The 20632-nt window shown below is 41.9% G+C and overlaps 1 protein-coding gene across 1 annotated transcript in view; it reads right to left on the reverse strand.

Moving 5' to 3' along the window:
* The window catches only part of VAV3 (vav guanine nucleotide exchange factor 3), a 405543-nt gene that overhangs the window by 9388 nt on the left and 375523 nt on the right, over positions 1-20632 (reverse strand). Inside the window, exon 25 of the mRNA XM_075558833.1 lies at positions 14485-14614. Within this exon, the coding sequence (XP_075414948.1) occupies positions 14485-14614 (130 nt within the window). The remainder of the gene's footprint in view (positions 1-14484; positions 14615-20632) is intronic.

The following is a 20632-nucleotide window of genomic DNA, read 5'->3' on the forward strand; positions in this document are numbered from 1 at the left end:
TTTCATCCCCTGAAATACCCTTCTCGGAATTCTCATCGCTGCCCAGGTCTTTATGTCTTTTCTATACGAACACAACTGCCTTTCAATGGTCCTCTTGTTTCCACCTCTCTTCCTTTCCCTTCCATCCCAAACACTGCCTCCAAGATAACCATCTGACAAGTATATTCCATGGTTCCATTTCCTAAAGTTTGAAATCCAAACTCTACTAGAATTGCAGGCCACTTCATAATCAGGTCTTATCTTGCTTGCCTTTCTAACCAGATCTATCCTTCCCCTCCAAACCAGCTTCCTACTATGCCCTAAGGCCCTTGCTACATTTCTAACTCCAAACTTCTGCTCCTCCGGGAATGCTGCTACCTGGCCTTGCCCTGGCCTGCTGCAGCTTCTCCAAGGCCTAGCTCAAGTCCTTTCCGGGAGTCTTCCCTGACCTGGGCAGACAACACTCGACCCCCTCTGTCCCTCCATAGTCTTCTGCTGGGCATTTTCATCATGGCACTTCCGGGCTCTGCTGTTTAATGGCTGCATCTGCTCCCATGTTGCCTCTCCAATTAGATGCTGAAGCCGGAGGGCAGGGGGCCGCTCTTATATTGCTTCTGCATCCCGCACGGGCTCCGGCCCAGGGCTAAGCAGCGGCAGTTGCTGTGTAGACAAGTGTCTCAGCAGGGCATTTCATTTCGCGAGCTCCCTTGTCTCCTCTCTCCTGTTCCTTTAGTTATCTTTTGCTCACTTAACTGCTCAATAAGACTTTTCAACAAAGGCCAGCTCAACACAAAAGAGAGAATGTGAAAATATGGTTCACGTTATATTTCCAAGGCTTCTGGAGAGCCATCCACCATCAGTGATACTCCTGCAGTCACTGTACTTTTTTCGGAGATGCTGAACAGCTATTAAATACTGAATGTCTATGGCATTAACCATACTGTATCCCTGAGCAATTTTCTTCGGCAAGAAAGGTTAATCAATTTCCCTGCCACCCAGTGTATAGCTCTCAGGCAAACATTTTAAGGATCACTAGGGATGCTGTCTACCTTTCTACATGTTGTAGTATGACTTATTGCTGCCACTCTGCCTAGATGTCTATGTTCACGGCCTCCAGGCCCTTGCTTTTCTTGAGCTGGCAAAACAGCATTTGCATACCTGGCACCGATGGAGACAAGTGCACCAGATAACACGTTTCCCTAAGAAAGTAAGGATTTGAATGCAGATGTAAGCCAGATTGAGATGCACTAATCTGATAAAAAATATTTGACAGGACGGTTGGACCCATGAAATAGAGTTATATCCATGCTGAGAACACACCCACCTGTTTCCCATGCATCTACAGATGGTTTGCGCATTCAACTCCCTGGGACCATCAGCACAGGCTAATGGAAGAATTCTTGGTCAGCACCTACCCTGACAATGGGATTAGAAACAGACCAGTAACAGCGCCATTAAAATGGGAATGGAGAGATTATTTTCCTCTTGATTTTTCATGCTTCACGTCATGGATAATCTGCCTGCAGTTTATCACATTATTTTGGATGCTTCTTATGGGGAAAAAAACAACAAATACTCCTCTACATTTCTTTCCACCTGTACACTGTGGACTTGATCTTGACACTTGCGAGTGAAAACAATCATCTGCAAATGGCATGCTCTAAGTAAAGGCCTAACCTGCCACCTTCTTCCAACACTCTTAGCTCCAAACTACCCAGCCAAGGGGGAATCTTGCTCAGAGAGACCAGCAGGTCCCTGCAGTTATTCTTCACATAAATATCATTGAGCACTCCACTGGGCTAACGTTTATAAAAGATTAGTAAATGAATGGAACACAATTTAGGGACTTAAAATTTCTTCATTAGGAATGATTAAGAGTAAATTCAAATCTTATTTATCAACTCTTCCAAGTTAAAGAAACAAAACCTGGTGTGTCAATACTCCATAACTGAAGCAGAAAGTTATCTGTTAAGTAAATCAGTCTGGAACAGAAGTAGTCGGTCAAGTTATAGTGAACTGACTGGCAAATCATTAGGAGAAATTATTCGATCCTGAGACAGGACTGATAAAGCCACAGATTATAAAAACATTTAATTCAAAAGGAAAGAAGAGGAGGAGGAGGAAGAGCACAATTTGTACAGAAAAATAAAAAATCCCTGGTGGCATGGTGGGTTAGGCTCTGAGCTGCTAACTTCAAGGTCAGCAGTTTGAAGCCACCAGCTAGTACATGGAAGAAAGATGAGGTTTCCTACAGCTGGAAAGAATTAGTCTTAGAAACTCACAGGGAAGTTCTACTCCGTGCTATAGGATCACTAGACATAGGTCTTGAGTTTTTTCAGTGATCGGCATCTGCTCCTATCACTGCTGTAAGCAATACGTTCTGCCTTGATGAGATTATTCATGTTCATGAGCAAGAGAGACTGGACAAAAATTTCAGGAACACTTAAACTGAGTACCAAAAAAGTGAGGTCAACACTCTTTCTTAGGAGTATGAGTTACCAAATCATAAAGTATTTTTTAATCTAACATTGACTTACTATGTGTACAATTGAACATTCCCCTGAACAGTTGCTAATTATCCCTCTCTGAGATAGACACGAGCTAACACTTTGCTTTTAGCTGCAGCAAGCATGTTTACTCTCATTTATGGGAGAGAAACTTGTTCCTAAGATCATCAGGTAACTAATACAGTCATCACTGTCAGCTTGCTGCCCAGATGTGGCCTGAGAGCTCCGTGAAGAAACGTGCTCCAGTGGGGGCTCTCTGCAAAGAGATCCAAGAGGTTCTTTTCACCAAGCTGGCCCAGCAGCAGCGAGCATGCTGAGAGTTCAATACATGTCTAAAGGTGTCATCCTTAATTGGATTGCCTCTTAGAACCCTACCTGTAGCTTTCAGAGTCCCCGTCCCATTCCGACATAGCTGGAGCCTATGCCTACTTCTACACCCCAAATAAAAAACAATAAAAAAATCCTTTGTTTACGATGTTATATGTTGTTACAGGAAAAAAACAAAGAACTAATTCAAAATGGTTTTATTTAATTGAATGCTGGAATCTGGCAAGTAGACAAATCACCTTTAACATAAAAGTCAAGTTATAACAAGGAAAACATGCTGAAAATTATTTGGGGGAAACAAGACAAAATAGCTACCGTACTTGGTATTCCATGCTGCCAGATACGACATTCAAAGGCATTAACAAGAAAACAAAAGGCGTGTAGGGCCTTTCCCTATTGGTATAGAAAATTAGATCATTCCCCATTGCCTAGGGATTTCAGATTCTTTATAGGCATCTTGTTTATTAAGATGTGAACTTGATTCTAAATCTGTATCCTTTAAAAATTATTAGCAGACTTTTATTAAGTAACCACTAATGTTTTCAGTACTGTGCTCGGTGTTATATAACAAATAAAACCGAAACCCTGGCTCTGAAAGAGCATATGAATTAGTAAAGTGAAACAGCACATACATTATGCAGAGAAATAATCCACATTAGATTGAAAACGCTCTCACTGGGATTTAGTGTCCGTTTGCACCGTTGCTGTGTGCCAGCATGTCAGAATGATGCAATGGTGGAAAGGAATGGCTCCGTGGCTTCTAAGTTCTAATTTTTATGGGAGCAGATTGCCCGGTCTTTTCTCCCACAGAATGGTTGGGAGGTTGATCTATCTGCTAGCTTGTTATTAGCAGAGAAGTGCTTCCCCACTGTGCCTTCAATAACGAAACCAAACAAAACCAGACTCATTGCCAAAGGCGATTCCGACTCCTAGTAACCCAATTGGACAGAAAAGAAATTGCCCACAGGGCTTCCAAGGTTGCCAACTTTACAGAAGACTTCTTCATCTCTCTTCTCTGGAGCAGGTAGTGTTTGAACCATTGACTGACCCTTTGGCCAACAGCCCCAAGATTAACCACTAGGCAACCAGGGTTCTTTGTGAGTCTCCATTAAAGCCCTTCCAACCAACCAACCAACCAACCAACCAACCAACCAACCAACCAAGCAACCAACCAACCAACCAACCAACCAATGATCTAACCAGCTTTCAGTTGCTCAGACCAGAAGACCTTTGAGTTATCCTTGAATCTTCTCTAGGTCTCAGCTGATATATCAGAACATCTGGTTGGGTCACTTTCAAGATCTATCACCTCCATGACTTGATGCTGGCCAAAGCCACCATCACATCTTGTCCGTTACTTCAATAACTTACTAATGGCTCTCCCTGTTTCTCCCTCTGTCTTTATTCAAGAATAAAGGTTCAACAATTCTGTTAACATTCTGAACAATCCCCTTTTCAAGAAATAAACTGAGTCAGGCTATATCTCTCATTTTAAAAAAATCCTCCAGTGGTTCCCTACCGTGCCCCTCATTGCTTCTGTAGTAAAAGCTAGGCCTATGAGGCTTTCCCTGATTTTGCTTCTCTTATCTCCTGCACTTTTTCTCCTGCATTCTCTCTTATCCTCATGCTCCCCTGCTCTGGCCACAATGGACACGCTCTTTTCTCTACTGCCTGTTCCTCTCTCACCTCCTTCAAGGCAAATGTAACCTTCAGAAGGAGGACCAGCCAAGGCAAAGCCTTAGAACCTAGTGCCATGTGTGCAGGCAGAAAGCAGTGCTTATGAACGTACAAGGAGAGAAAGGTGGCATGTCAGCAATTGGCCAAGTAGCGAGCTCAACATATTCATATGCATGGGTTCACGAGTTCGATGAGTATTGCCTCTGTTAGAAAGGAGGGGCTCTCGGGCCAATGGCTGTTGGCAGCCTGTTCTGCTTTTGAGCTAACTCAGGACTGCTGAACCTCATGATTTTTCCTTTGCACTCATCAATTCAAACATTAAATATGTGTGTATACACACACATAAATTTAGGAGGAAGATGAGTTTTCTAATGCAATGAAGATTTGCGATCTTGGAAACCCATAGGGGCAGCTCTACTCTGTCCTTTATAGTGAGTTGGGTTTTTAGTTTTTTTAATGAATTATTATATATATTTTTGAAAAAAATATGTAATATGTACCTATTATCTATAGTTTCCAAAAAAGTTCACTGCCATCATGTCATATATATCCATGCCAACACAAGCCTGACAGTATGTCAATCACTGCACTTGGTTCTGCACCCAGAGGGGGATGAGGAACTGAGAGATTTCACAGCCATATACATGAGTGAGATTTGTTTCATTTGAGGTAGTTAATTAAGAAAGGATGGGAGGGAGGAAAAAAGAAGGGAAACAGAAAGGGGAAGAAAAAGAACCTATTAGAGGGAAGCCTGTCGTGGTAGAGTTGGACTCCAGGCTCCACACACTACTGAGTCAATTCTGACTCACGGTGAGCCACATGCATGTGCATCCGAGTAGAAATGTCCTTTCATTGCTTTGATTTTGTTTTTGAAGTAGATCTCCAGGCCTTTCCTCCAAGGTGCCTGTAAGTGGACTTGAACCTATAACCTTTTGGATAGCAGTAATTGTATTTATTTTGAGCATTAGAATGAAAAAAAAACTAGTATGGCGAATTGCTACAGCAAGTCAAATTTCTGGATCAGTATAAGAAACAACAACAAAAGACCACACTGAAATTTGTTCAACATAAACAGAAGGCTTTGTGTAGTAGTGAAACACAGTCACTCGAGTGTTTAAGGAAAACCTCTTAAGAATGTTCTAAGTGGTGAACAAGTAAATGTGGTGAAGAAAGTTGATGGTGCCCGGCTATCAAAAGAGATAGTGACTGGGGTTTTAAAGGCTTGAAGATAAACAAGTGGCCATCTAGCTCAGAAGCAACAAAGCCCACATGGAAGAAGCACACCGGCCAGTGCGATCACGTGGTGCCAAAGGGACCAGGAATATGGCATCATGCAAAAAAAAAGATATATGTGTGTATATCTACATGATCCGAATTCTACCTTGCAGGGCTGGATAGGGCAGAGGTTGTACACTGGTACATATGAGGGCTGGAGGCACAAGGAATTCAGGGTGGATGATACCTTCAGGACAAGGGTGTGAGGGGCGATGCTGGGAGAGTGGAGGGTGAGTGGGTTGGAAAGGGGGAACTGATTACAAGGATCCACATGTGACCTCCTCCCTGGGAGAGGGGCGGCAGAGAAGGGGGGGGGAAGGGAGACTCTGGATAGAGCAAGATATGACAAAATAACGATGTATAAATTACCAAGGGCACATGAGGGAGGGGGAAGTGGGGAGGGAGGGGAAAAAAAGAGGACCTGATGCAAAGGGCTTAAGTGGAGAGCAAGTGCTTTGAGAATACTTGGGGCAGGGAATGTATGGATGTTCTTTATACAATTGATGTATGTATATGCATGGATTGTGATAAGAGTTGTATGAGTCCCTAATAAAATATAAAAAAAGAGGAGAAAAAAAAAAGAAAAATGATTAGGGCAAAGAATGTACAGATGTGCTTTATACAATTGATGTATGTATATGTATGGACTGTGATAAGAGTTGTATGAGCCCCTAATAAAATGTTTAAAAAAATAAAAGAATGTTCTAAGTTATTGTTTGAAAATACAGCAACTGCTATGACTAACATCCGTATCAATATGCTAAATTTTGAGTCCCTACATATATGAACCTCCAAATTCTGTCTATTGTTCAGATATTAAGCTACACTGACTGAGAGGGCTTCCAAAAAGTGTGGCAAGATCAACTAGAGACAATGTCATTTTTTCAAGGGGCTTTTGGAAGCCCCTGGTATGGCAGGCTTAGGATGAGTGTATATGATAGTATTTGGGGCATGTAGATGCTCACAAATGTGAAATGCATGAAGCAATAAAGGAAAGTATCAAACACTTGAACTTCTAACCTTCTGGTTAACAGGTGAGTACATTAACTGCTGGCACCACCTGGATACGCTGAGCGAGCCAGGGAAGCCAGATCTCTGGAAGAAGGTTGCTGCCTGAGGGCCTTATCACTCATGCGGGGGTCTTGCATCTACAGTTACTGTTGGGAGTTGTCATGGAATCAATTCTGACTTGTGGTGCCCTCAACCGGGCAGAGGAGAACTGCCCCACAACAAAGCTTTACAGGCTATGAGTTTTCTGAAGCACATTCTCTGCCCATATATATATATATATATATATATATATATATATATATATATATATATATATATATATATATATATTTCCAAATATCAAGGTTTATGAGAAAAAATAAATTAAAAGGTGATAAATATTGAGGGTTTAAGAATGGCTGTTTGATCTTTGAAACATTTTTTAATGGCTTTGGATGAACTTAATGGAATATTTTAAATTTATATCTGCACCCTGCATTCTGAAGAACTGTTTCACACCACCCTGTTCAGGATTAAAATATGCTTTAAGAATAGTCAGTAAAGCTCTTGAAGCAAGTAAATAGGAAAGGGATTCCCAGCATGACTTACTGATGAAGGTGTATAACTGTAAATGGTCAGTTGTCTGAGAACAGTAAACACTGTCTGTGGGCATAATAGACATATTGAAGGGACAGAGAATAAAAGTGTAAACAATACAGCATAAGTAACTCAGCGCCTAGAATAGTATGCATCCTGGGAAAACAGAGAAACAGTCTAGGAAATTTAAGTGAGTCACCAAAGCCCCAAAGAATAGGAGAAATTATATATATATTATATATATATTAGAAAATTGTCAAATGAAGCTCAAGCAACATTTTACACTGGCTAATAAAATTAGACTACCAAAAGGAGCCAGTCAACATTTCCCCATCTCAGGAGGTAGCATGTGAGCAAGAGCCAATGGTACTGAAGGAAGAAGTTCAGCTACAGAAGTTATTAGCTACAAAACAACTCTCCAAGAAAAGATGGAATACCAACTGAAATGTGTCAACAAGCTGACGAAGCACTGAGCGCACCCACTTGAGTATGCCGGGACATCTGGAAGGCAGCTTCTTGGTCAACTAACTGGAAAAGATCCTTATTTGTACCCATTCCAAAAAGAGAGAGGACCCAACAAAATGCCCAAATTGTAGAACCATAATACCATCGATAACCCAGGCAAGTCAAATTTTGCTAAAGATCATCCAAGAATGGTTGAAGCCCAGAGCATTACACCATTTGATTTCTTGACTGCTGCTTACATGGGTGCATTGATTTAGGCTGAAGATCAATGAAATCCTTGACAACTTGAATCTTTTCTCTGTTCATCATGTTTACTTGTCCAATTGTGAGTTAACTTGAATCTTTTCTCTGTTCATCAGGTTTACTTGTCCAATGTGAGTTTTGCTTTCGCTACGTTGAGGTGCAAGCCATACTGAAGTCTTTGACAGTGATCAGCAAGTGCTTCAAGTCCTCTTTCAGCAAGCAGGTTGTGACCCTGACCCACCATAGGGTGTTTAATTGGTCTTCCTCTAATTCTGATGACAGGCTATTCTTCATATGGTATAGCATTTCCAATGGTTTCTCAGCATACACATTATATCTGGTGAACGGATCTAATGTTGACGCGTTTCCTACCTATAAGACATGCAATATCCTCTTGGTATGTTTAAACGAATGCCTCTTGGTCTATGTAGAGATCCTTTGTCAGCCTAGTAAATGCCCTAGAATTCCCATTCTTTGAAATTTCATCCATAATTTGTTGTAATCCACATAGCCTAAGATGAGTCCCTTGAGAAAGGTACCATGCTTGGTAAAGTAGATGATTCCCCCAAACCAAGAAGCCGTCCCCCCCCCGCCCAACCCTCATGGCATGGACTGGCATAGTAACTGCAATAATTGTGAGCACAATGCAGAAATGGGGAAGGCTTCCTTCTATTGTGCACGGAGTTGCTATGCGTTAGAGTTCACTCAATAGCACCGAATAACAAAAACAGCACACAGTTACCATATATACTCGACTATTAGCCGACCTGAATATCCACAGAGGCACCTGATTTTATCACAAAAACTGCATTAAAAATGTGTTGAAAAACTCGGCTTATATTCGAGTATATATGGTAATTGACTAGTACAGTCAATAAAGCACAGGCAAACATTTTTCTGGTGGTCTTTGCTTTTATCCACTATTCATCTGACAATAGCAATGATACCTCCTTCCTCCTCTAAGTTTGGCATGAGTTTCCCTAATGACACACTCCTGTAACCATTTTTGAGTTCCTTAGTGCCATTTTACTTGTGAGTGATATTAATAACATTGTTGGGGGATTTTCTCATTCTACTTCTTCACCTTTCTTTGGAATGGACATGAATCTCAAATTCTTCCAATTAGCGGCAGATGTCTTCCAAATTTATGATATATAAGTCAGCCCCTCAAGAACTGTATCAGTTTGCTGCAAACATCTCTATTAGTATTCTGTAAATTCTAAAACGTCATTTTTCACCAATGCCTTCAAGGCAGCTTAGACGTCTTTCTTCACCCCCATTGGTTCTTGATCATGTGATATGCTCCAAAATGGTTAGCGTTTATTTGATCTATTTTAGTCCAGTGGCTATCGACTCCATCTGTTTTTGATGCTTCCAGCATCAGTCAATATTTTGCCTATAGAATTGAGATTTGAATTTTTTCTTCAATTCTCTCAGCTTGAGAAATTGTGAGCATATTATTTCCTTTTGGTTTTCTAATTACAGGGCTTTACATATTTCATCATAATGATTAATTTTGCTTTTTCAAGCCAGCCCTGCACGTTTTATGCTTAGCTCTTTACGGTCACCATTTCTTCTCTTTGCTCGAGCTAGTCTACATTTAAGAATATGTGTCAGAGTTGCTTCTGATACCCTATTTGGCCCCTTTCCCCTTGTATTTTTAATAACATTTTGCTTCCTGCATGTTTGATGTCCTTGATGTCACCTCACAACTTGCCTGATCATTAGCAATTAGTGTACAATATGTCAAATATTTTCTAGGGAAGATTAATGGTTTAAAACACCATTTCTTGACAATATAAACAGCGATTATACACATGGGCCTGACTAGAGGAAGTATACAGAAATCAACTTGACTTCATTTGTGGGGTGGGATGACGGAGAAGCTCAGTATCTTCAGCTATAACAAAGTCAGGGGTCAACTGCAGAAGAAACTATCAATTGCTTGTATGTATGTTTAAGTTGAAGCTAAAGACAAATTTTCAAATTGTCAAGACCCAAAGCACAACTTTGTATATATCGCACCTGGATATAGAAACCATCTCAAGGATATATTTGACATTGAACATCTGTCTATGGGTCAGAACAGAGTTAATTGTGCAGATTATCCTAGTGTCTTTTTCCCTAAGTCTACAAAGATTCTACTTCACTTTCTCCTCTCATTTAAGGAAGAAACTCAGAATGCTATTTTTTAAATAATATACTGACATCCCAATCCTATTTCTCACTCATCAGATGAGAGAGCTGGGGCTCAGACAGGCTAAGTGACTTGCCTAAGGTCAGAAACATACTCGGTGGCAGACTGGGAAATAATTAAGTGTTCCTTGTAGAACAAGAAAGGCAAAAGTCAATTGTGTGCCTTTCCATTACAAGCCCTACAGCTAGACCTCAAGCAGGCTAAATCAATTCCCTAGACCTTTGGAGAGTAATCCTCACAGCCCCACAGAGCAGGGCAGTATGCCTCCCATCGACGCACAGTAAGTTTTAGGAGAAGCACAACAGTACGTCTCTTTTTGCTTTTTCTCTCCTTCTTTTTGGCTTTTACTTTCTTATAGAAATACTGGTAATCATTCTAAAGTCAAACATAAGATTCTCATCACCCTGGAATATAGTCTTGCCCACAGTGGCCCACCTAACCTGGAGATGCTGTGCTCCTGACTCAATATTCTGGGCCCCTACTTAATTCTAATTATTATCTGTGTAATGTTTTCTTGTATTTGCATGGGGTAATTGTGCCAAGATTTTATAAACTTGAAACATCATTGGTCATCTTCTACAAAACATTCTGACCTGGACTAATAGAGAGGCTGGGGCCTTTGCAACAGACACTCTGGCCCTTTCCCCCTCAGTAGGTTTCAAGAGTTACCTCTCCATTCTCTTCAGAACAGAGGTCAATCCTGAGCTTCCGTGGGCCTTTGCTACTTCGCCAGGGCCTCTCAGAGGTAAAGAACATGTCATGTTCTCCCCAGTCCAGTCGACTAAGTTGATGTAATAGTTACTGTAGTTTTAGATTGTATGTAGCAGTATTCCCAGAGCCCTAATCTATGGGGAAGCACTTTGAAATCACAAGACTGTCCTGGATAAAGACGCCCTGGGCCACCTTGCTTTGCAGAACCTGGATAATGCCATCCTTATCACTCCTGGAAAGCACATCACGCATACAAATGGGAAGCAATCTTTCAATTAGGGTTAACCCTAAATCAAGGCTTGGTATAAAAGATAGACTTTAAAAGTTACAAAAACAAAGTTATATGCTGCTATGAGCACTGAAGGAGTACAATTGTTCAAGTCTTAGAGCTACGGGGAAGGTTTCCAGTGCTTTAAGAGTGAAGAGCGGTGGCAGAGTGGTAATGACCATAACTTTTCTGACGTTATCATCACCTACACCCCATGAGCTGGAACCCACTGGATGGCGAGGGGTGTGGGGTGGGGAGGGGGTGGTGTTGCTATATCAGGTACAGTCACTGCGTTCAGTGCTTTGCACATGGTGGGTCACTTAAGTCTCAGAGCCATGTTAGCTTCCTCCTCATTTTAGAGAGAGTAAAGCATAAAGTAAATAAAAGAATGTGGCTATACCATAAGGTTTATTTAAGATTTTTAACCCTGTTATGTTGCATTGAAAGGAATTCTGGCAGCACCGTCCAGTACATATTGGGCTGCCAATCCCAAGGTTGGTGGTTCAAACCTACCAGCCATTCCCACCAGAAATACAAGGCTCTCTGCTCCTGGAGAGAGCTGCTGCCTTGGAAACAGACGCAAATGCGTGAGTTTGTTCTCTTTTTGTGAGAAGGGCATTGACAGAACCATCTTGGCATGTCAATCATTACACAGTGATGGCAGTGACTCCCTTCTGTCACTTCCTCTAGGTCACTCTATGACGCTATCTTTCCTGACCAACAAATGGGAAGATATCAAGCTCCCCAACCCAGACCTGCCACGGTTTTCCCACTCAGATATAAGCTCCACAAATCAACCACTCTGACTCATGACAGCCTAATGTGTTCTTGCATAAAACCATACTCTATATGGTGTTGAACGACTAGTTTCTACTTTTTAATAGACAAAGGGAGCCTGGGTGGATTTGAACAACTAGCCATTTGATTGGCAGCCAAGGGCATTAACCATTAGCACATATGAACTCAAGCTCCATAAGGGGAGGGGCTAGTCTTATGACTGTTATATCCTAGCCCCCAGAACAGGTCTTTCCTTGTTTTGTATCAAGTATTTCATACATTTTTGTTGAGTAAGTAAATAATGAAAAAGAATAAAAAACCTAGACTATAACGAACATTAAAATTTAAATGAATGCTTTACTTTTCCTTCTCAACGACTGGAGGGTTTTTGTGACATGACTGAAGATGCCATAGTCTCTTAAAAGGCTGGGCAGGATGTCTCAACTGATAAGATCATTAGATTCTTTAAAAAGTTGCCAGCAGCTAGCACAGATGTTCAGCCTCATTCTATTGGCTATGCTGAACAGCACCAATACCAGTTTTAATGCAAAAAACTTGCAATTCCCTTATTAGTGTCCAGATGACTTTGAGCATTAAATACTTCATTACACACTAGAGACAACATTTTAAATTTGCCAACTTCATTTATCAATAGACAACAACAGTCTTCGAGTGCCTTGCACATGCCAGGCTTTGAGACAGCGGGTCTGGAAGCAGACGCCGCAGTGAAAGGGGAAGGCGGCTGGGATCCTCCGCAGTGAAAGGGGAAGGCGGCTGGGATCCTCTCTAACGTGGCACATCTGCTCTCCTGGTCCTCCTTCCCACTCCCTTCCTTGGTTTCCGAGAACTAAGTGAACTACTACAACGGAACGCTCAGTGTAACTGACCATTTTGGCAAGCTTTGTTATATATTGTTCTCTCCTGCCCAGTAAAAGCCATGGAACTTTATGCATTCCATGCAAGGAACGAGGAGGTAACGTTGGAAGACTTTTACAAAAATTATAGAAAAATGAGTTCTTGTTATTTTATTTGTTTTGGAGGGTTTTTTTGGGGGGGCATTCACTCTTGGATGAACTAAAATTATGGCCTGTGGAAGAACTGAATGGAGTTGGGTAATACCGGGCTACAAATAGACGCATACGTTTCAGTGCTCCACCTGCCAGGTGTTCTTGATGCTCTCACTGGACTGGCTGGGGCGTGTGTCCCTAACCCCTATGGGGAGAACAGCTCTGCCCACCACAAACACACTGCTGTTGAGTCCACTCCAAGTCCGAGTGACCCCTTAGGGCAGAGGAGAACTGTCCCATCGGGCTTCCAAGGCTGGCTGTCTTCAGGGAAACAGACAGACACATCTTTGCCCCAGGTAGCAGCTGGGGGCTTGAACCACTGACCTTGTTGTTAGCAGCTGAGGACTTAGCCACTGTGCCCCCAGGGTCCCTGAGCAACTATTAGGCTTTTAAGAAAACAAATAAACAAAACACTGAAACACCTGCCAACTGATGTGATAAATGACTTGTAAGTTGTAAGTGTATAACATTTTATTGATATTGCTGGTGTCTTGATTATTATTTTGTTTTCAGTTTCTGCCTTTTATTTGGGGGCGGGGGAAGCGGGTAGTGTTAAATTTATATTTACACTTTTTCCCCAAACCTCTAAATATTTCATTTTTTAAGCTTAAAGATACTACTAATAAATTGTCTTCATTTCCACCCACCAATAGTATTTTTAATGAAAGAAAAAACATGTTTAAAGAAAAGGGAATGAAATCACCTTTCCTTCACAGCCTTTTCACCGTAATGTCCCCTTTACCCGAAGGTCCCCTTCAGGAAGTCTTGCTGGCATTTAGAGACGATGGGCAAGAAGTTCCTGCCACGCGCTTGCAGTCAAGTTATGACGGGCTTTGGTGCGCGCACCTCTTTGGAGCACGTGTTCACGCAGCGCGAAGGTGGCTGCTGCGCAAAGTTAGAAAGGGCTGGCGAAAAGCTGACTGACATCAGGGGAAACATGCATGTCGTCATCTCAAAATTCCTACAGCAGTCACGGAAATGGCCTCATCAGCAGACTGGAAACACCAGGCAGACGGAAGAGCTGTGTCCCAGTCATGCTCAGATGCTACCCCTCAGACAGCGCGGCGGCCACGAACAGTACTGGTCAGTTAGAAAGAGTCTCGCTAAGGTGGAAGTCAGTGGAAAGTACAAAGCTAGCCAATTAATGTATCCTTCACATTTCTGAGGGGTTTATGAGCACAAACATGATTTTCAACTTGGCACAAAGAAATATAACTAGATATGTTCATAAACCTGCTGGTCCATCTGATTCTACTCAGCTTCAGAAAGGGGAAAAATATTCCTGCTAAATGTATTACCATATTAATTTGTTTTATTTCAAAATCTGGAATGAAGATGTTCAATGTTACTGTGCCTCCAGCCCTTAAGAGACAGCAAAATTGTATTTTAAATGCCAATACTCACAGTTATTGCTGGCTCTATTACCCCTCTGTCCAGTCGAGTGTTCTGGCTCCTTGTATGGAAATTGCAGAGTGGTGTCTAAGGTCCTGAACCCTTCTTTAAGAGAATGATGTTTGTAGTACTCCACAAGTTCCTTCACGGGAACAGGAAAAGAGGTTATTTTGTCAGCGATACTTTTATTCTCCTACAAATAAGCACATCCACATATAATTAAAAGCGCGCTTAAGAGCAACCCGTTTACTTGTAAAGTTCTCCACAAGGATGTGGATGAGGCAGTAGAGGACAGTCTTTCCATGCTGTGTGGCCGGGGGGGGGGGGGTACACATGACACTGTCCCAGTAACTGTCCTTGTTCCTGAGTCCCCTTACACTGGGAGTTGCCGCCTAGCCTATTGTGATTCATGGTATAAAACATCCTGCTAGTCTCCAATCAGAAAGTGGCAGAAGAAAAGAAACCAGACCAAACCTCAATTTCAAAGTAGTAATTATTGTTCTTATTTACACCCGACTTGCTTTTCTAAACACGAACAAAGAGAACAGCTGTTTGCTGAACCTATAGCAATTTCTAGTTTCCTGCATTTTCCTTCAAAATGGCGGAAAAACAAACTTGATCCTACATGTACTTTTCCAAGGTAAACCAAAGTCGATAAACCGCAATGCTACCTGATGCCACTTCTGATTGATGATGCAGCGGTAGTGCCTGATCCAAAGTCTGTCCCTCACCTCCACTCACAGAGCTCAAGAGTGCTGTTCTTTCCAATTTTCTCTGATAAATAATTTCTCTTTAATACATCTAAGCCTCATGCAATAACCACTCGCCAGCTTTCAGACTAAAATTGCAGAAAATCTCTTTTGAGGTGTTGGTTTTGTGGATCCCGTGCAAACAGGAATCTTTCGACTTTAAACAAACTGGATAAGAACTAATTTATGACTAAAAATGCAATTTTTTCACAGAAATATTTCAAATGAAATTGAAAGCAAAATCACTTTTAATCTAGTTATTCAGCGCTTCTGTTACAGTACTACTTAAAAACGAAGAGGGACATTGTGAAAACAACAAATTCCCTCTGAAGATCATGCTGCTCTCAGCTCAGAATCTCCATTCATTTTCCAAAGGTTTCCAAAACCAAGCAAGACCAAAGAAATCACCCCAAAGAAGGACAGGAGAGCTATCAACAATTTATTTTTAAGTTATGAGCAAATTTGGGATGACCTATGGGATGCACTGTGTTAGCAGTTCCAAGGGCCACGAAGGTTTATGAAGAGATGTCTCCTGCCCTCTAGGACTTCTTGCCCTTGTAGGAAGCTAGGGGTCTTGGCGGTTCCTCAGCAGGAGAGAGAAGGTTTGGGGAAGGTTTCATGGTGGAGAGTGCGTGGCTGACACTGAAGTCTAGCCAAGAAGGGAGGTACGGTTTGTTTCAGGTAGAGCAGTAAGGCCACCAACAGACACAGACGTGATAAAAAACCTCACTCACAAAATGAAAATAGCATGGTTTGAAGGAAGATTGGATAACATTGTTCAATGCATTTCGAGCCTCATCCTCGCAAAATGGAGATGATAAATCATTTCACAGAGGACTACAGAGAATTTACAAAGTGGACTGGAAGTGGCTGGTACATGGGAGTAACCCTAAAAGCTACCATCATTTCATGTGCCAGGTCCTTATATATATTATATATAGTTATCTCATTTAATCTTTACACAAGCCAATGCATATGAGCTCGACCTTATCCTCAGTAATACTCCTGTCCCAGTTATGTTAAACAATTTGGCAAGGCACTGATGGAGCTGGTATCCGTCTCCACAGTTTGACTTAACTACACATGATACCCCACTCCATGGAGTCCATTCCAACCCCATGAACCTATAGGGCAGAATAGAACTGCTCCATAGTGTTGCCACGGTGGCAGGCTGCCTCTTCTTTCTCCTGCAGGTGGGAGTGGGGTGTTCAACCCGTCACCCTTTTCATGAGCAGCACAATGCTGAGCCCATTGGACTGCCATAGCTCCTTAACCAAACCAAACTCATTGCCATTGAGTTAATGCTGACTCACAGGGGCCCTCTGTGTGTTTCTGAGACTACACTCTCTATGGGGGTAGAAAGCCCAGTCTTTCTCTTGAGGAGCTGATGGTAGTTTTGAATTGCCGACCATGGAGACTGAAGCATAATCTCCTGTTAATGCGAATGCACACATGCACACATACAAAAGAGGCCAAAAGAAAGGAGCATTTTCCAACTGACAATGATGTACTGGGAACTTTGTTTTCTTAGACACAAGATGTTAGGTCTGTATGTATTTTACCTCCAACTTTTATTTTAAATTCCTTCTGTCCTGAAGCCCAGATCATGAAAATCCTTGATGGAAAAAAGGGCTATGGAATCTGACCAAGATTCAAAAATGTGACCATGGGGGAGACAAACTACTAAAGAGAAGTTTCCATGAGGATCTTCAAGATGGCTTCAATGGTCAGAATGTGTTATTTGTATTATGGGTATTTTTAACATGATTTGGAAAGGCAGGGAATTAAATTCTACCTACACACTAACATTAACACTGAATTACAGAAATGTATGGTGAAATTGTATAAGGCCTGTGAAAGAAATGTGCATGTGCATGCGTTATTGATGCAAACGATGCCATCGACAGTGGTTCCCAACATTCCTGATGTCGCGACCCTTTCAGACAGTTCCTCATGTTGTGGTGACCCCCCACCTGTAAAATTATTTTTGTTGTTACTTCATAACTGTAATTTTGCTACTGTTGTGAATCGAACAACCCCTGTGAAAGGGTCACTGGACCCCCAAAGGGGTTGCGACCCACAGGTTGAGATGCACTGTCATAGAATAATTAACTCTTTTTCTTGCTATGTATAGTACATAAACTTAGTCCTTTTCTTTCGCATCCCTGGTGGTGTAGGAGGTTATACATTGGACTGCTAACTGTAAGGTCAGCAGTTTGAAACCATCAGTCACCTTGCAGGAGAAAGATGAGGCTTATGAGAGAGATCCTCGAAACCCAGTCAGGGCAGTTTTACTCTGTCCTACAGAGTCACTATGAGTTGGAATCGACTCAATGACTATGAGTTAGGTTGGGCTTTTCTTTAGCAAACATATTAAAATCAACCTGAAAGGAATTACAGGCTAATAACTTTGGACTTCAATGCACTTTTATAATAAGGCTCTCACAAATTATATTGTAAATTACAGGTTTTGTGAAGTTGTCTAGACACCACAGAATTCTCATACTGGAAAAGGACTTGGCAGGCATTTAATACTCACTCACCCTCAAATTGAAAAATGAGCAAAATGACTTTTCCCAAGGCCCTGAGGTCATGTGGTCCAGTAAGCTACAAAACACTCTTTGTCATCTCACTAAGCATAGAAGATATTTCAGTTTCATTTTTCCATTTTATGAAGGCAAATCTTCCTACATGTTTTGAGTTGGACAGAATTAAATAGTGAGTACCACCTTGGGTCTTTTCCAATTCATGCCTTTATGCTTTCTGTATTTCAGTCTAATCCGCCCCTGCTTTAGCAGTCATTGACCTTCAGGTACTACAAGTAAATAATAAGACTCTAAACAAAAGAAATCGCTAAGCTTCCCTTATCTCACACTGACACAGCAGTGTCAACAATTCAAGTCTCTCTGAAAAATAATGAGAGAGAGCCAGTCATTCCAATTACCAAGGAAACAGGCAATGGAGATGGTTTATAAGCAGCATTTGGACATGGACTGTCTGGCATACATGAGAATTAGAACAAAATTAATGCCTTGTAATCTGGATGCGGAAATTCAGTTAGAATTTCCATTTAATGATGAAGAAAAACGAAGATTTTGATTCACTGATCCACTGAAACCCAGGGGGTGGGGAATGTTAGGCCATACCCCTCTCAGGCCGGTCTTCTCTAGGAGAAACTGCTACGTTTAATGCACCGTCTGTAGTTTGTTCGCAGTTTGCATCCTTTCCCAAATTAAAATTTAGAACCAGGCCCTAGAGAGTTTCACAGAACAATGCAACTTTCAAACCAAAGATGGGAAGATATTGAGAAGCAACAACTTGAACCCACAGATTGGACTTATAATGAGAACAATGGTGTTCGACACCAACAGGAAAAAGCACAGCTGGAGCGCCTTTGATCCGGATGTCCAGAGGCCTCTCCACCCTGCAAGAGCGAGCCAAGGGCGCCTCGTAACTGCCACTCTCCGTCCCAAGAACCAGCCATTTCTGATCAACCGCCCACCACGTGGTACTTCGTAGCACAGGTTCAAGGGCAGCACTACTGTGAGGTTCTGGGAAGAGAGGTTGTTACTAATGTTCTAATTTCTTCGGTATGGGTGATAATGAAACCTCATGAAAAGAAAAATACTGACAATCAGTCTGGGAAGCAGCACCAATGTACATGGAGAAATGATTAAAGCTATTAAGGATTTAGTTTTACTTTGATCGACAACCACCACCATGAAAGCAGCAGCCATGAAATCAAACTAATTTTAGTTCCGTGTTGCAATGGGCACGTCTGCCAAAGACCGGGTTCAAGTGTTCAAAAGCAAAGATGTCCTCTTGAGGAATGCGAGAGTTAGATTATCTGTCTTCGGTTAGGATTCTTCTTGGTTTCGATGTTAAGACCCAGGAATTCCCTCTGACGGGACCTGACAAAACATGATCCCCTCCATGATGGGATCTGCTGTCGGTAGATGGGCTGTAAAAAGATGCGGGTGGGATGCAAGCTCTTTCCTCAGATCATAGCCCTGATGTGATCAATCTAAAGGGCATTGCCTTCATGTGTGGCCTGCTTCCAATAGCAGTGGATGCTGTGAGATGCTTGCTGGCTTGCTTCTTCTCAGGTCTGCATCCTGCATCTGGCTCATCAACTTCTGGTTCTTTAGGCTTGAGCCACAGACCTGTTGTATGGTCTACAAATTCTGGGAGTGATCAGAGGGCTGCCATGGATTGGCCTTGGATTCATTTGCCTCTGTAGCCACCAGCCTATTGTCTTTCTACTAATTTTGGTTTTATCGGCTCCTGAAATTATGCAAGATAAGAGAAGTTTCCAACTTAACATCTGGCCTATAGTTTCGAAACCTGCCCAGACCTGCCTGGCATTGCTCACTTCTACTACTGCGTTAGCCATTTTCTTGATAAATTTCTCTATCTATCTATCTATCTATCTATCTATCTATCTATCTATCTATCTATCTATCTATCTATGATTCACTGGTTTGACTTCTCTACAGAACTCACACCAAGACAAGGACTGAGATGCACCTGACCCAAGCATGGTACTTCCAATTGCCTAATAAACATGGAAAAGCTGGCCAAGACTGAATAATAAATGCCTTTCAATAATGGTGTTGGTAAAGAATATTAAATATACCACGGACTGCCAGAAGAGTAAACACATCTTTCTTGGGAGGAGTACAGTCAGAATGCTCCTTAGAAGTGAGGAGGTTGGAAGACTTTGTTGAACTTTCTTTGAATCGCTTCTCGGGAGGGACCGGCCCCGGGGGAAACGCATCATACTTGGAAAAACAGAAGGTCAGTGAAAAAGAGGACGATGCACAACAACACAGACTAGACGCAGGGGCTCCAAAAACGGCTCAAATGTAGTAGTGGGGTGACGGTGCAGGACGTTTCATTCTGTTGTACATATGTGGGTCCCTGTGAGTTGGAACTGATTTGGGGACACCGAACCTCCACAAAAAGCTTCCTTACAGCACTCAAGCCCCTTCGAATGCTCCCAAAACAGAAATGTCACATTACTGACACACGGGATTCAAGACACACAAGAGTAATGTGGGAAGGCAGATTCCAATTCAAATGAGTCCAATGCTTCTTCCTAAGCAATTTTTATGGTAATTTGTCAAATCCAAGAAAAGCATCCATCTGACATTGAGATTTTTAATTCCTCATCTTTACCCACCATTTTACACAATAGATGCCTTCTACTTTGGCTGTTAATTCATACTCTCATCCAGTGACCACGGTGCCACGTGCTTCCTTAGGCAATGTTCCCAGAAACAGAGGGAAGGAATACATGTACATGTCTCGAACAGTGGCATTTCTGTGATTTTAGGTAACTTAGTTCAGTATTGTGACAAGCACTTTCAATTCCTTTTCAAGAACATCCTTGCAGAAACTTTTGCTACTCC

Source organism: Tenrec ecaudatus, chromosome 1 (genome assembly GCF_050624435.1).
Source record: "Tenrec ecaudatus isolate mTenEca1 chromosome 1, mTenEca1.hap1, whole genome shotgun sequence".
Classification (NCBI taxonomy): Eukaryota; Metazoa; Chordata; class Mammalia; order Afrosoricida; family Tenrecidae; genus Tenrec; species Tenrec ecaudatus.